This window comes from Diabrotica virgifera, chromosome 2 (genome assembly GCF_917563875.1).
Source record: "Diabrotica virgifera virgifera chromosome 2, PGI_DIABVI_V3a".
In the NCBI taxonomy this organism is placed as follows: domain Eukaryota; kingdom Metazoa; phylum Arthropoda; class Insecta; order Coleoptera; family Chrysomelidae; genus Diabrotica; species Diabrotica virgifera.
In genome coordinates this window covers 256,081,508-256,098,189 of record NC_065444.1, presented here as the reverse complement: position 1 = coordinate 256,098,189, position 16,682 = coordinate 256,081,508, and the positions used below count along the sequence as shown (strand labels likewise).

General features: G+C 31.4%; 2 protein-coding genes across 2 annotated transcripts in view; one reads left to right on the top strand and one right to left on the bottom strand.

Annotated features, from left to right (window-relative positions):
* LOC114341868 (octopamine receptor beta-2R) overlaps positions 1-16,682 on the bottom strand; it is a 743,861-nt gene that overhangs the window by 245,405 nt on the left and 481,774 nt on the right. The window lies entirely within an intron of this gene.
* Positions 16,007-16,682, top strand: part of LOC114340650 (uncharacterized) — a 34,844-nt gene continuing 34,168 nt past the window's right edge. Inside the window, exon 1 of the mRNA XM_028291422.2 lies at positions 16,007-16,143. Within this exon, the coding sequence (XP_028147223.2) occupies positions 16,089-16,143 (55 nt within the window). The 5' untranslated portion in view covers positions 16,007-16,088. The remainder of the gene's footprint in view (positions 16,144-16,682) is intronic.

Sequence of the window (16,682 nt, the reverse complement as noted above, 5' to 3'; positions counted from 1 at the left end):
CAATATATCAATAACAAAAATAGACATAAACATCTGAGATCAAATAAATTTAAATAAGAAAATTGTGAAAAATGAAAGAAGTAGCTTAATTCACTTGCAAAAATCACCCACTTACACTTAATCCACTATTCCATAATTAGGCACCAACGACTGTCCATATTTGGATTTGTACATTAGTTCAAACTAGTATCAACATTTTTTCAAGTCGTAATGTTTTAATTACAGGAGGTCATAAAATATAAAAATTAAGGTACTATTGATATACGCAATGGCATAACAAGTCTGTATTCATGCATAATAACCAATAATACTCGTTGAATATATTTACCTTTGAAATTTTCTGCGAGACGATAAAACAAAACGAGCCTGTCAGACACGTATTATTGTTCGCGCATCTGACACAGACGTGTGAATACGATAATAAAGAGAGCGACTGAAATAGAGGATGGTCTTGTAGTGCGCTTCCAACTTATATTTTCGGAGAAATCAAGGAATTCCATATTAGGGCACTATTCCATATTTGGTTACTTTCCTCTATTATTTACAACCTCTCCATTTTTTTTTTCAGATTTTGTTACATAAAAAATTAAGCACATGAAGATTATTGATACAAGTAATATTCTGAAGTGATTCCAGCAAAAAAGTAGACTTATAGAAATGGTCCAATTCAAAACAGATCCCGCACGGACTGGTTGGTCGTGTTATAAAATGTAGGTTTTATTTGATTATTGATTGACGAGGAATACAAAAAGGTCAGTAGTTACCTGTTTAACTACTTTACGAAGTTAAATTGGCCAACTTTGATTGCCGGGTCTAAGTCCATTCGTTCATATTTCATTAAACGAAATGAGCATTCCCTAAAGATTATCCATTCAATGCAAAGTTGGAGAAACTTTACTTTTTATTAAAAAACTTGGAGCGACCTGTAACAAAAGCCTTAGAACAACTTTACAGTGACATGTATATCTTTTGTTGTCTGTTCTTTACAGTATATACTTATTACGAATTTTTGTCATGTAGTAAGGTCGGTTTTTATTTAATGCCATGGGTACATAATTCGCAAATATTTTACGGCTATCCCTACTTTTCCTGTCTTTACACGGCAAATTATGTGTTGTAAACTTCACACTGGTATGGATATGTAAACATTACTAGAATGTCATTCTACTTGACAATGTCATCATTAACTTTAAAGAGATTAACTTTTGAATGTTCTTGGATAACTGTTATTTGTATAATTGCAAATGATTAAATCAGTTAATAAATGTGATAATTTTTTCACTAACTATGTATCCAGTGATTGTAATAATTTATATGAACAACAAAAACTAATACTCAATCGAGAAAAGAGGAAAAGTGTTAAAGTAATTTTTTAATAATATATTGTTACTATGGAACGCTTACAATTCTTTTGAACATCTTTAACAACAAAATACTCGGATCACAGAATATAATCCTGATGTATCCTCTGCTTGGATCTTTCATAAATAACAAACAATAAATTACTTTTTGTTAAGTTCACGTCTTAAATCAATTATTTATCAAATACATTATCAATATTATTTAACCAACAACTCAAAATATTCCCGGTGCCATGTCAAATATTTAAAATATTTAAAACTGTCACTGTCATCATATTCTATTTGACTCACTGCGTTGTACGACAAAGATAGCGAATGTCGATTTGGAAAATATCACCACGGACATGGTGTCCATTTTTTTCAAATACTGAAGAAACTAATCAATGTTTTTAGAAAATTTAAACGCAGACTGAAAGATTAAATTATTATCGAGGGCCGAAAGTCCCTTAGAATAATTAAAAAGTTTCTTTTGAATGAGATATTTAAAATTAAAAATCACACTACATTTTCTCTTAGTTTTTCACCCCTGTAACTTATTGAAATAAACATTATAGAAGTTTTCAGCGACTTTCGGCCCTCGGCAATAACGTAATCTTTAATTCTGCGTTTAAATTTTTCAAAAATACTTATTTTTTTTTTCTCAGGATTCGAAAAAAATGAATCCCCATTTGAATAGCATTGCAGCCGAAAATACGTACCCATCCTCTTAAGGCGTGTAAAAGGCAAGGGATACAAGTGCACTTTTGGTACTTTTAAGAAAATCAAGTTTTAAGTTTAACACCTTTCCTAAATTCCACCGCTTATTTTTAAAAATAGTTAGTGACTGGCTGGTCTTTTTAACTTTAAAAACTTTTATGTAATAATATATTCATATCAGATTGAAAAAAACTTAGCATTTTATAAGATATTTTAGAATAAGAAACAGCACTTATACCCATTGTCTTCCAATTACATGCTTGGACTGTACTTGTGTCTTTATTCTTTTAAATACAACTTAATTAACAAAACACCTAATTTTTGTGAAAAAAGTAAACAATTGGCATATAAAATATAATAAGAAGGAAACACACTAGAAATAAACTTAAATAGTCATCATCGCTTTCAAATCAGTTATTTGGTTCGTCGGGTTCTTCCTGAATATTATCCTGAGTACCTTGATCTGGCATTTGTTGTCTTTCCCGTTGTTGGTAAGGCAAATTTCTGTAGAAGTTGTGATGGATGGGAGGCACAACCTGCATTAAGTCCGTAAGATTAGCATATGTTGCCTGCTTTAATAATGGCTTTCTGGTTTCACATGGTAGATTATTTTGTAATATTTGAGGTTTTCCCCGACGATTCGGTTTCATGCTCAAATTTTCGAAAAGAGATTCAGTTCCTACATTGTTCTTGAAAAACAATGTATCAGTATGACGTTTATGTATTATATAAGTTTAATCAACTTAAGATTTTTGTTATTTATGTTTGTTTACTCTTATTATTGGCTATGATTACGTCGATAATATTACGTCGTGTGCTTGGTTGTACAGTAGTTTCCAGCCACGTCAAAAATGTAACTAACTTCGCAAAAATATAATTACTAAAATTACTAGACAAGTTTGGAAAATATATTTAAAATATAAATGTATACCATTTTTATTATTCAGTTGCAATGCGAAGGCAAAACAATCTTATTTTTTAATCAGAATACGGAGTGCAATCCAGCTCTCTGAATCGCGATTTTCGATTCTTATTGGAATCTCATCGGAGAGAGCGCAGGCTTGTTCTCCATATCCTAACTGACTAGCACCGAGAGCTTTTCCCACACATTGCAACTGAAACAAATAGGATAGGTGACTAGCGTCATCTGGCAATTGAAAGATGAAGTTTTTCAATCCTAAAAGCAACATTAATAATATTGAAAATATTAAAAATATTACTAAAAGATTTTTAAATTAAAAAACTTATTGGTATATTTACCTGGTGACACCTCCAAGGCTTCTACAATTTGCAAGCCAAATGGATGCTGCAGTGAAGACAAAGGGAAGGAATTCTACACTATGCAATTCACATCCCCCGTCTGCAGCTTGGTAAAGTTCCAACGAAAAATGCACTTAGTTACTCTACGGAGTAATACGAATATAAAATAAAAATGTATACCATTTTTATTATTCAGTTGCAATGCTAAGGCAAAACAATCTTACTTTTAAATCAGAATACGGAGTGCAATCCAGCTCTCTGAATCGCAATTTTCGATTCTTATTGGAATCTCGTCGGAGAGAGCGCAGGCTTGTTCTCCATATCCTAACTGACTAGCACCGAGAGCTTCTCCCACACATTGCAACTGAAACAAATAGGGTAGGTGACTAGCGTCATCTGGCAATTGAAAGATGAAGTTTTTCAATCCTAAAAGCAACATTAATAATATTGACAATATTAAAAATATTACTAAAAGATTTTTAAATTGAAAAACTTAATGGTACATTTATGGAGAACAAGCCTGCGCTCTCTCCGATGAGATTCCAATAAGAATCAAAAATCGCGATTCAGAGAGCTGGATTGCACTCCGTATTCTGATTGAAAAGTAAGATTGTTTTGCCTTCGCATTGCAACTGAATAATAAAAATGGTATACATTTTTATTTTATATTCGTATTACTCCGTAGAGTAACTAGGTGCATTTTCCGTTGGAACTTTACCAAGCTGCAGACGGGGGATGTGAATTGCATAGTGTAGAATTCCTTCCCTTTGTCTTCACTGCAGCATCCATTTGGCTTGCAAATTGTAGAAGCCTTGGAGGTGTCATGAGGTAAATGTACCAATAAGTTTTTCAATTTAAAAATCTTTTAGTAATATTTTTATTATTTTCAATATTATTAATTTTGCTTTTAGGATTGAAAAACTTCATCTCACAATAGATTTAGTTTAGAATTACTAGACAATTACTAACAAGTATTAACGAGTTGGTTGCCAAACGATATAACTAACACTTGTTTTGAGGCCAACGGATAAAAGCGTACTCATATCCAGTGACTCTGCCAAATGATAAACAAAGTATTTTTAGGATATAAGTGAAATACCTATAGATGTCACTACTGGTTTTAAATTCACTTGTATCCTTTGTCCACAACATTAAAATGGGATTTAACTATCTATTACTGTACTTATCTCCAACTTGATCAAAATTGCACTTATACCCCTTGGCTTTTAGGCGCCTCATTTCATAAAAGTATAAAAATAGTACTGTCTCGTGTGTATTTAATATTGCTAGATCTAAGAAAGTAGAAGATCAGCTTGATAAACCATGTTTTAAAAGTCTTCTTCCGAGTAATTCATGAACGTGTATTTAATATTGCTGGATCTAAGAAATTAGAATGATCAGCTTGATGAACCATGTTTTAAAAGTCTTCTTGCGAGTAATTCATGAACGTGTCTACAAAGAACTAGACGAGAGTATACCAGGAAACCAATTGGGATTTAGAAAGGACTAGAGATACATTTTATTGCATTGTATATGTACTAAAAATAAACAAGAAAAAAAAACTAAATTTATGATGGTCTAATAAACACAATATGGAAATGAAAGGTTAACGATATAGCAAGCACAAATAGAAAAAGTTGAGACATATAAATATCTGAGAACCTGGTTTGATGACAAAAATGACCAAAGCAAAAAAATTAAAGTATGAATTGAAACCGCAAGGCAAGAAATATGTAGGTTTTTTTTTCGTAAAGCAATGTCTATACCTATATAGTCGTGGACAAAACTTATGGGACAAAAAACAAAATTTCTTTCTTTTGGGTTTCTTTGTGCTTTTTCTTTTGAATATATTTTTGTAAAAAAAAGTATCATTGACTTTAAAAAGTGATATTTAGAAAGTAAATTTAACCAGGAACAATTTTTATGTAGGTATGTTTGTACCAAAAGTGCATAGAACTCACCCTAATGTAACCTGTGCCCAGAGACTAATTCATCCATTTCTCAAAAACGCACCCCTTTAAATGGTAGCACTCCGCGGTTTTTTCATATATAGATGTCCATTGACCATATGAAATAATAAAACCCCGTTAACGTTGTAGTTCCTTTTAGCTATCTTATTTTGAATATAATCAATATTCTAATTGTACATATCATTTTTGAATAAAAGAAAATGGGAAAATTTTAGTTTGTTTTGTTCGGGGAAACTCAAATTAGAAATAGTGTCATCGTTACAACCCCCAATGCCATAGCCTGGCTCTCAGATATATTTTTTATAGATCTGCCCCTGCAGTTTCTTTTTATTAGTTCCTGAAGGCATATCTCTAAAGCCGAAAGTACAACACTGAATTATATCGACATTTGTTGGATTGAAAAAAATGATCAACATATTTCCAAACTAAAAAAACATTATTTCTTATCATACTAGTATGTTTATAAAACAGTCTATGTAGATTACAAATATCTGTGGTATATGTAAACCAAAATCCCTAGTTGGGTTTTCCATTTATAAACAACACAAAATTGTTTACATTCATTTAACGCAATTAAATTACAATTACATTTTGAGAAGAATCAATAATTTTAATTAAAATTATTTTACTACCTTCAGTTTCGAGTTACCCCATAAATGAGACCTATTTCTGAGATATAAAATCGATAAACGGGAGCACATAAATGTATACAAAATATTAAAATTCAGTGTATGGCAGTTACATGGTAGTACAAACAATTAGTGAGGAACCCGTTTAGCCCAGTAGATGACCGTTTTGGAGAGTAATTTTGAGTGTCACGACGGATATGCTTGACATTTTGGATTTAGGTTCTACTTACCCTCCACTTTAAAGCTGGACTCGTGTAACCGTTACTTGGGGGGTGAAAGTTACCCCTTTTCGGTGGTGAAAAACATACGTTTAAAATAAGCCCGGCAATGCATAAATTGACTAATCCTAAGCCATTTTTGTTCTATAAAGTTTTTTAACTAAGTCAATACTTTTCTAGATTTGCTGGTGAAAATGTTCAGTTTTTAACAAAAAAAAGTAAGTAAGTATTTTATCGAAAAAAGAATTCTTAGCAAAAATTTAGCTTATAAAAAAACGAAAAATAAGGTATTCGTGAAGTCTATAGACCCAGTAAAAGCAAAGTTGTAGCTCATGAAAAATACGTTCTTATTCGTTAAATTCCAAAGAGAATATTTCAACACTAAATAACCAAAAAGTAAAGCACTTTTCAGGGAAAATTAATTTTTTGTGCTTAAAAAAACTTAAGCAAGCCAGCAAAACTTAAGCAAAAAAAGTAAGCAAGTTACGCTCAACATAAAGTTGTTCCCTTTTTTGGTAAAAAAATGTGAAAATAACCCCCTAATGATTAGAATCCCAAACGAAATTTATCATTACCGCTTCACAAGTTACTTTACTTATATGTATTAGTCATATGGGTTACATCGGTTCACAGGCATATTTTTACAAGGGCTCAAGTTGAAATGTCTTGTACCTGTCACTAATCACGATTGTATGCAAATTTTGAATAGCTATTTTGACTTTTATTTTGAAAAAAAAAGGATTTTTTCAAAATTTATTCTTTTTTATTTAAAACCATTTTTTTTTAAATAAATACTTAGAAATGGCGAAACTTACAGATCATAATATGACTAATACATGACTAAAGTAACTTGCGAAGTGGTAATGATAAATTTCGTTTAGAATGCTAATTAGGGGGTGATTATCACAATTTGTTTTGCAACTTGCTTAATTTTAGAATCTTTCCTATAAAACAAAAGTATAAGTCCAGTCGGGTTAGACGAATAACAGACCTAACCTTGCATTAGGAGCTGCCCCAAATTTTATTTTTCTATTCTTTAGGGAGGGTCAATATTAGTATAAATTTAAAATCTCCACTGAATTCCACCGTTGCGTTAGCCGCCATCTTGATTTTAAACGAGAACCGTTTTTGCTCAATATCTCAGCCATTTTCAATTTTTTGACAAAAAGTGTAGAAACTGAAATTGGTGAAAATGTGATTTTCTACAATTTTATTTATTATAATTTTTTTCGTGCGGTCGATATTTTCCGAGTTATGAGGGGAAAATAGTGAGAGTTGGAGCATTATGGAATTATTGAATTATCTCGTTTATTATTAGGTTTACAACAAATATGTACCTATATAAAAATGAAGATAATTAAATTCTACACAATTTTCATCTGTCTCTTTTTTTGCTAAAATTAATATTTAAGGTAGTACGTATGCGGTAATGGCGCGAGCGTAAGACCGGATTGATTTTATAGCAATTGTTTTTGTTCAATATCTACGCCATTTTCAACTAAAATTGTTCAAAATAAAATTTCCTACAATTTCTTTTCAACAATTTTTTTTCATGCGGTTGATATTTTCCGAGTTACATGGGAAAATAGTAAAAAGTGGTGGGGGAAGCTTAATTATTGAATTGAATTTTGTTTCAGAGCTGCCCCAAATTTTGTAATTCTATCCTTTAGGAGAGATCAATAGTAGTGTAAATTTAAAATCTCGACTGCATTCTGCGGTTGCATTAGCCGCCATATTGATTTTAAATGAGAACTGTTGTTGCTTAATATCTCCGCCATTTTCAACTTTTCAACATAAATGATGGGAAAGAAAATTGTTGGAAATGCAATTTCCTACAATTTATTTGGCACAATTTTTTTATACGATCAATATTCTTGATAAAAATAATAAACTTAAAGATAAAACCCATAACTAAATTAAAATTCATGGTGACGTTTCAATTATTACTTTAATCATCGTCAGAATAATAAGCTTCTTGAGCGGATGCTTTTAAATAATTTTAAAGGAACAAACATAATTAATGAAAACGTAAAAAATGACATTGACAATTATTGGGTTAAGTTAATAATTTCAAACACGCCATGTCTTGTTGCGTGTTTAAGGGTGGCTTCAAAAGAAATATGGATAATGCCTCCTTGATGCTGAGTTCTGTTGGAGAACTTGCATGACCAATGATTGAGAAGTCCTTACGACTAATAGGGTGGTTAGAATCAGTCATATGTTGGAATACTGCTGAATTTGGAACTGTTCTTGATCGTCTTCCTAAGTGAGGAGTGATACCTAAGTGTTCGCAACATCTGACATTAAAGTGACGTCGAGTTTTCCCGACGTACGTAGCTGCACAGCTACTACATTTGAATTGGTATATAATGTTAGATGCGAGATCACTAGGAATCATGTCTTTCACATGGAAACGAGATCATATCCTTTCCAAAGTCGTGAAAGCAAATCTTAATTCTATAGAGGGAAATGCTTTTTTAATTATTCTACGGATGTTGTGTCGGATTTGTAAGCTGTGGTAACCAGTATATGGAAGTTTGATATAGATCTTTTCTTTGATTTCTTCTACTTTGTTGTTTGGTTGGAATTTGTTATTGAAAAAACGTCTGATGTATCTTTCTAAGAAGTTCAACGACAAACCATTTTTACTTAAGATCATCTTTATGTTTTCTAATTCTTCATGTAGGAATTGCCAGGTTGAACAGATAGTGAAAGCGCGGTGAACAAGTATATTGATTAAACTTGTTTTGTATTTGTTGGGAATGAAGCTATCTGCGTTTATATACAGGCCGGTGAAGGTTGGTTTTCTGTATATTGAAGTGGAAAAACCTGAAGGTGATCTGAATATGTTAACTCCTAAGAAGGGCAGATTTCCATTGATTTCAATTTCACTAGTAAATTTCATATTGTGGTGTTTCTGGTTGAGATAATCTAAAAAATGTTGAATGTGATCGGTATGTTTGAAGATGAGAAAAATATCATCCACGTATCGTCTATAAAGAAGTGGCTTAAAATCAATTGGACAGTCAGCTAACCATGTTTTCTCATGGTGACATAGAAAAGTGTTCGCGAAAACTGGTCCTAAAGGAGAGCCCATTGCAACGCCATCTATTTGTCTATACACTTTTCCGTCAAAACTGAATAGACATTATTTGGCAGCTAATGTCAGTAGATCTTTAAATTTTGACTGCTTCATTCTTAAAAAGCTTGAATTGGAACTTGGAAAAAGTGAATTTATTATTATGTTGATAGTTTCATCTAAGTTTATATGAATTTCATATAAACGCAGATAGCTTCATTCCCAACAAATACAAAACAAGTTTAATCAATATACTTGTTCACCGCGCTTTCACTATCTGTTCAACCTGGCAATTCCTACATGAAGAATTAGAAAACATAAAGATGATCTTAAGTAAAAATGGTTTTTCGTTGAACTTCTTAGAAAGATACATCAGACGTTTTTTCAATAACAAATTCCAACCAAACAACAAAGTAGAAGAAATCAAAGAAAATATCTATATCAAACTTCCATATACTGGTTACCACAGCTTACAAATCCGACGCAACATCCGTAGAATAATTAAAAAAGCATTTCCCTCTATAGAATTAAGATTTGCTTTCACGACTTTGGAAAGGATAGGATCTCGTTTCCATGTGAAAGACATGATTCCTAGTGATCTCGCATCTAACATTATATACCAATTCAAATGTAGTAGCTGTGCAGCTACGTACGTCGGGAAGACTCGACGTCACTTTAATGTCAGATGTTGCGAACACTTAAGTATCACTCCTCACTTAGGAAGACGATCAAGAACAGTTCCAAATTCAGCAGTATGCCAACATATGACTGATTCTAACCACCCTATTAGTCGTAAGGACTTCTCAATCATTGGTCATGCAAGTTCTCCAACAGAACTCAGCATCAAGGAGGCATTATCCATATTTCTTTTGAAGCCACCCTTAAACACGCAACAAGACATGGCGTGTTTGAAATTATTAACTTAACCCAATGATTGTCAATGTCATTTTTTACGTTTTCATTAATTATGTTTGTTCCTTTAAAATTATTTAAAAGCATCCGCTCAAGAAGCTTATTATTCTGACGATGATTAAAGTAATAATTGAAACGTCACCATGAATTTTAATTTAGTTATGGGTTTTATCTTTAAGTTTATTATTTTTATCAAGTTTAAGGGTGTGTCCTTATCTACATACGATCAATATTCTCCGAGTTAAGGGGGAAAATAATGGAAGCGGACGGGAAGCATAATTACTGAATTGTCTCATTTATTATTAATTTTACGACATAATTGTACATAAATAAAAATAAAGAGAATTATATTTTATACAATTTTTGAAACTTCCAATGAAACATTAACCAAACTAAGTATATAAAGACATAAAAGAGATTATATGCATTAAGTTCACTTAATTTTATGAACTAGCGGGTTTGATTGGTTGAATTTGTCTGTCGATATTTTAAGTTTTATGTCAGCTAATATATCGTGATGTTTCAATTTTTTTTTTAACTTTGGACCCTGTTGGGGGGAATTTTCCCATTTTCCCCCTTGTAGACCCGCCACTGGTTCTCTCGAAAAATTGTAGTAAATAGTAATTGCAACAGTTTCAGTTCTTACACTTTTTGTCGAAAAGTTGAAAATGGCGGAGATATTGAACAAAGACAATTGCTACAAAATCAATCAGGTCTTACGCTTTCACCTTTACCACATACGTACCTACTACCTTAAATATTGATTTTATCAAAAAAAAAGTAGGCCATCAAAATTGTACAAAATTTAATTCTCTTCATTTTTGTATAGGTATATATTTAAACTAAAAGGGAAGTTCCCTAGGTTGGCTGTATACCATATAGTTAAAAAACTCTAACAAGAAGTAAAACCACTTCTATGTAAATTGGTATATTTATTAAAACTTAAAATCCCAATGGATTGAATAAAATAAGTCCAATTCAGAACGTTTTCAGACCTATCGGTCCATCATCAGTGAATGTGCATACTTGCTAAATAGCCCCAGAACCAAACAGTGGTTGAATTTAAAATTCGATTTACATTATTTAAAAATAATATTCAACAGGCTAAACGCCGATGTTACAGGATATTGCCTATGGGAACATGGTGAAACCCTACCAAAACCTCAATCAACCATCTTAGGCCAACTTTGACTATAAAGTGACCTTTGACTATAAAGTCACTTTATAGTCAAAGTTGGCCTAAGATGGTTGATTGAGGTTTTGGTAGGGTTTCACCATGTTCCCATAGGCAATATCCTGTAACATCGGCGTTTAGCCTGTTGAATATTATTTTTAAATAATGTAAATCGAATTTTAAATTCAACCACTGTTTGGTTCTGGGGCTATTTAGCAAGTATGCACATTCACTGATGATGGACCGATAGGTCTGAAAACGTTCTGAATTGGACTTATTTTATTCAATCCATTGGGATTTTAAGTTTTAATAAATATACCAATTTACATAGAAGTGGTTTTACTTCTTGTTAGAGTTTTTTAGGTATATATTTGTTGTAAAACTAATAATAAACGAGATAATTCAATAATTCAATAATTATACTACAACTGTCACTATTTTCCCCTCATAACTCGGAAAATATCGACCGCACGAAAAAAATTATAATAGATGAAACTATAGAAAATCGTATTTTCAACAATTTCAGTTTCTACACTTTTTGTTAAAAAATTGAAAATGGCGGAGATATTGAGCAAAAACCGTTCTCGTTTAAAATCAAGATGGCGGCTAACGCAACGGCGGAATTCAGTCGAGATTTTAAATTTTTACTAATATTGACCCTCCCTAAAGATTAGAAAAATAAAATTTGGGGCAGCTCCTAATGCAAGGTCAAATGCTATCCCGACTGGGCTATATACCCTATTCCACGAACATACGACTGTGTTGGATTATCTCGACAACGAATATTTCATTGTGCAAAATATGAAGAACGAAAGTAAATTGCAAATTATATTGTTGTTTATTGGAATCATTATTAGAGCCATTTACTTTCGTACTTCTTATGTTGTACACTAAAATATTCGTTGTCGCGATAATCCAAAACAGCCGTATATTCGTGGAATGAACCATAAAGCTTTTTAAAAAAAGTTTTAATGAGTTTCCCCGAAAAGTGCTTCATTTCGAAAAAAAAAAGGAAAAGTACCTATTGAGAGTCTTAAAAACCAAATGGGAGATATGTTGACTGAGCCCTCTGATATTGCAAATGAATTTAATAAGACATTTTCAGAGATGGGCAAAAGTTTGGCTGAAAAAATTAATACTAATCCCCGCCAAGTATATGAAAATACTGTCTTAACAAACTCAATGATTTTATTACCTACAAATACATTTGAAATAGAAACAATAATAAATGAACTAAAGTGTAAAAAGGCAACTGGCATTGACGACATTAATGCAGAATGTTTGAAAACAATTTCACCGTACATACTCGAGCCATTGGTTCACATTATCAATATATGTATAGAAAAAGGAATATGGCCTAAAGCCTTCAAAACAACAGTAGTCATACCAATATACAAAAATGAAGACAAAACTCTTGCTGCAAACTATCGACCTATATCTCTTATTCCGCATATTTCTAAAATATTTGAATTATTATTGAAGAATAGGCTTACAGCATATATCAAATAATATAATTTAATTTCCCCTCACCAATTTGGTTTTAAGCAAAATACTTCCACCCAAGATGCCATTTTGAATTTAACATCTAAAGCATATGAAGCACTTAACAAAAATAAAGTTTGCTTATGCGTATTTCTTGATTTGGCCAAAGCTTTTGACACTGTTAGTCACAATAACCTCTTACAAACCTTAGAGAAAATTGGTATAAGAGACAACTGTTTACAATTATTTAGAAGTTACCTCTCTGAGAGACAACAGGTAGTAAGGGTCTCCGAAGTAATAAGCGGACAAAGAAGTATAACATATGGAGTGCCACAGGGAACAGTATTAGGTCCTGTCCTGTTTAATCTATATATATATATATATATATATATAAATGGATTATTTTCATTACAGAGTACAGGGCACATAATTGGGTTTGCTGATGATACAGCTATTATTTATGATGCTGAGAATTGGTATGAATTAAAAACAAAAGCAGAATGTGATCTACAACTAATAAAAGAATGGTTTGACTACAAAATACCAACAATCAATTTTAAGAAAACTGTTTATCTACCAATATTTAACTCTAACTTGACCACTGATCTTTTCAAACCCCTTCAAATATCACATAATAAACAAAATTTTTCTATTAAACCCGTAACAAATGTTAAATACCTAGGAGTTTTTATAGATACAAATCTAAAATGGGACTTTCACATTAAATATATCATTAAAAACCTACAGTTTATCCTGTATAATTTTAAACATCTTAAAAAACACATACCTAATATATACCTTCGCACACTATATTACGGACTAGTAGAAAGTCATCTCCGTTATGGTATACTGGCTTGGGGAAGCGCCCTAAAAACACACATTCTCCCACTGGAAATCATACAAAGAAGATTTCTGAAAATTATTATGTCTAAACCATACACCTACTCTACAGATAGATTATATAAGGATAGTAATATATTTGACTTGAAACAGTTATACTTTCTTTGTGTGTCTTTAAAATATCACACCATGAAAACAGACAACAATTTACCATCACATGAGCATGATACAAGAGGCAAACACCTTTATATGATTCAGAAAATGACAAAGTCCTTCTGTCAAAGAAGTTTTCTATTTCTAGCCCCAAAAATATATAATCATATCCCCAATGATATCAAAAATACTAAGAATGTTCTTCTATTTACAAAGAAATTAAAATCATTTCTGATGGAACAAACAAGAAATTTTTGTGACATCATTATAGTAGCTTAAATTTACATACATTAAAAAACAAAAAAAATAAATGAAACTCTAGAGTCACTACCAATTTTTATACCTATATTTCAAATTTTATATTGTTCTAAACTGATTTATTTTGCTTATTATTTTTATCATATTTAATAAAACATGCGTATATACACCATTCTTCAAAAATATTACTAACTAAGTGACCCATACATAATTGTTTAAAAAAAATTAATTATTCGTGCTTTATTGTTAAACTAAGTATTTATTTTATTGTTTTCATTATACAGTGCTAGTCAAAAGTCGGTACCCCCCTAGTATCTTTTGAACGGTTATACCTATAATAGTGAAATTTGGAGGGAGGAAATAAACGGAGGTAAGCTTCTTAACTAGTCATGACAGGTGACGTAATAGTGACAGATGACGTTACAGAGCCACTGTGACGGATAATTTTAAATGGGACCTTATGGCAAGTGATACCTCGTTTGAAAGGTATTCAAAATTCCTATTCAGTCATATTAATTTTGTTTGAGTTTATGCTAATTTTGATGAATAAATGAAATAAATATAAAATTGGAGTTTCGCATTTAGTTAATAACAATTCAAAATTCCGTTTATAATTACTTGTCAAAAAGGTTGACGTTGACGTAAAAACTACTAGAGAATTGAAAAACGTCAACTTTTTGACAAAAAAAACCATAGGCGGACAGTTGAATTTTTATTAATTAAATGCGAAACTAAAATATTATATTCATTTAATTTATTCACCAAAATTCAAATTAACTAAAACCAAAAAAAAATAGTATGACTGAATAGGTACTTTGAATACCTTTCAAACGAGGTAGGTATCACTTGCCATAGGGTACCATTTAAAATTATCGGTCACAGTGGCTCTGCAACGTCATCTGTCACTATTACGTCACCTGTCATGACTAGTTAAAAAGCTCACGTCCGTTTATTTCGTCCTTCCAAATTTCACTATTATAGGTATACCCGTTCAAAAGATACGAGGGGGGGTACGGACTTTTGACTAGCACTGTATTATTTATTCTACGTATCATATTTACTAAAACATAACTGTGTATTTACAATTAAAAAAAACGTACCTATCTATTTATTGTATTATGTTATATTGTATTATGTTGCTATTTATGTTACTTATGTTATTTACGTTAATATGTTATTATTTATTATTTTATATCATATTTACCGAAACAGGTGTATCCATACCTCTCGGAGACCTTCGGGTTAATTTATTCACTTTAGCTGTAAATATCTAAAAAGATTGTACCTATTATTGTTGAATAAATTATTATTATTATTATTATTATTATTATTTCGAATTTGGCGAATAAAAACCTATTTTTCATTAGCTACAACTCTGCTTCTACTGGGTCCTAAAACTTCATAGGTACATACCCCATTTTTTGAGTTATTTGTGAATAACTGTCTAAAAAGTGTTATTTTTTTTTGTTGAAAAATGAACATATTCACTTGCAAATAACTCGAAAAGTATTGACTTGAATAAAAAAATTCTATAGAACAAAAGTTGCACAGAATTAGTCAGTTTATCCACCTCCGGACTTATTTTGAATGTGTCTTTTTCAAACCTGGGGAGGGGTGATATTCACCGCCAGGGTAAATCACACATCGCCACCATATCACTTTTTTCTTTGAATAACAGCTATGTTTATGCCAAATTTAATGTCAATCCAAACGTTTCTTTAAAATTCGGAGCAAAAACCGTGAGTAAACGGACTATAAGAGAGAAAGGTGTTCAAAATTAGAGAGCAAAACTAAAAAACTCAAAGAATTGATATCTTTGAAATAAAAAACTTGTTTATTAAATTTAGGATTTTTTTAAATATTTACTATATTCAATATCACACGGAACTGGGAATTTTTATCCCGTTATCACTATTGACCCAACGGACCTGTGCCAAAAATGAATAATTTTTTATCATTATCTCATTATTTAGTATAAATACTCGCAGAATTGACATTACTAGTAATTTTTTCCTTAATTATACCGTGTATAAAAGTAAATTAAAAAAAAGCTACAATGCGATTCGCAATTTTAGCAATTTGTTTAGCACTTGTGGCTGTAACGGCAGTAGGTAAGTTTGTGTGTGAAAATTTATATTAACTTATTAAGCATTTTTACTTCTCGGTTCTTCAAACACTGTCTTTGATCATAATTATAAATTATTTTGAATTACACTTCTCCAAGAAATTAACGCACCAACTTAAAAATGGGCCATTTTTGATGTCTCGAATTTCCTAAACATGTTGTCCGATTTAAGTGACTTTTTTAATATGTTATAGCCTCATTTTTTAGCAATATCGCTGTAATAATATTGTTGCCAGACAGGTAAATGGTAATTTTATACCAGGTGTACCAATCAAACTGTGATTTTTTATTAAAGTTCGCTTGACCCTGCGGAATATTCTAGCATTTATAAAATACTGAAATTAAAACCCAAGTATAGTCTTATGTTTTCTTAATATTCTGTTTTTTGAGTCATTCCCTTATGTTGGATATTAAAAAGGTTAGGTACTTTAACAGCTAACCTTGTTTTTCGTTAATACAGGGTGTTTTTAAATAAGTATGGCAGAGCCGGATTTAAGGCAGTGGGGGCCCTTGGGCAGAATTGGT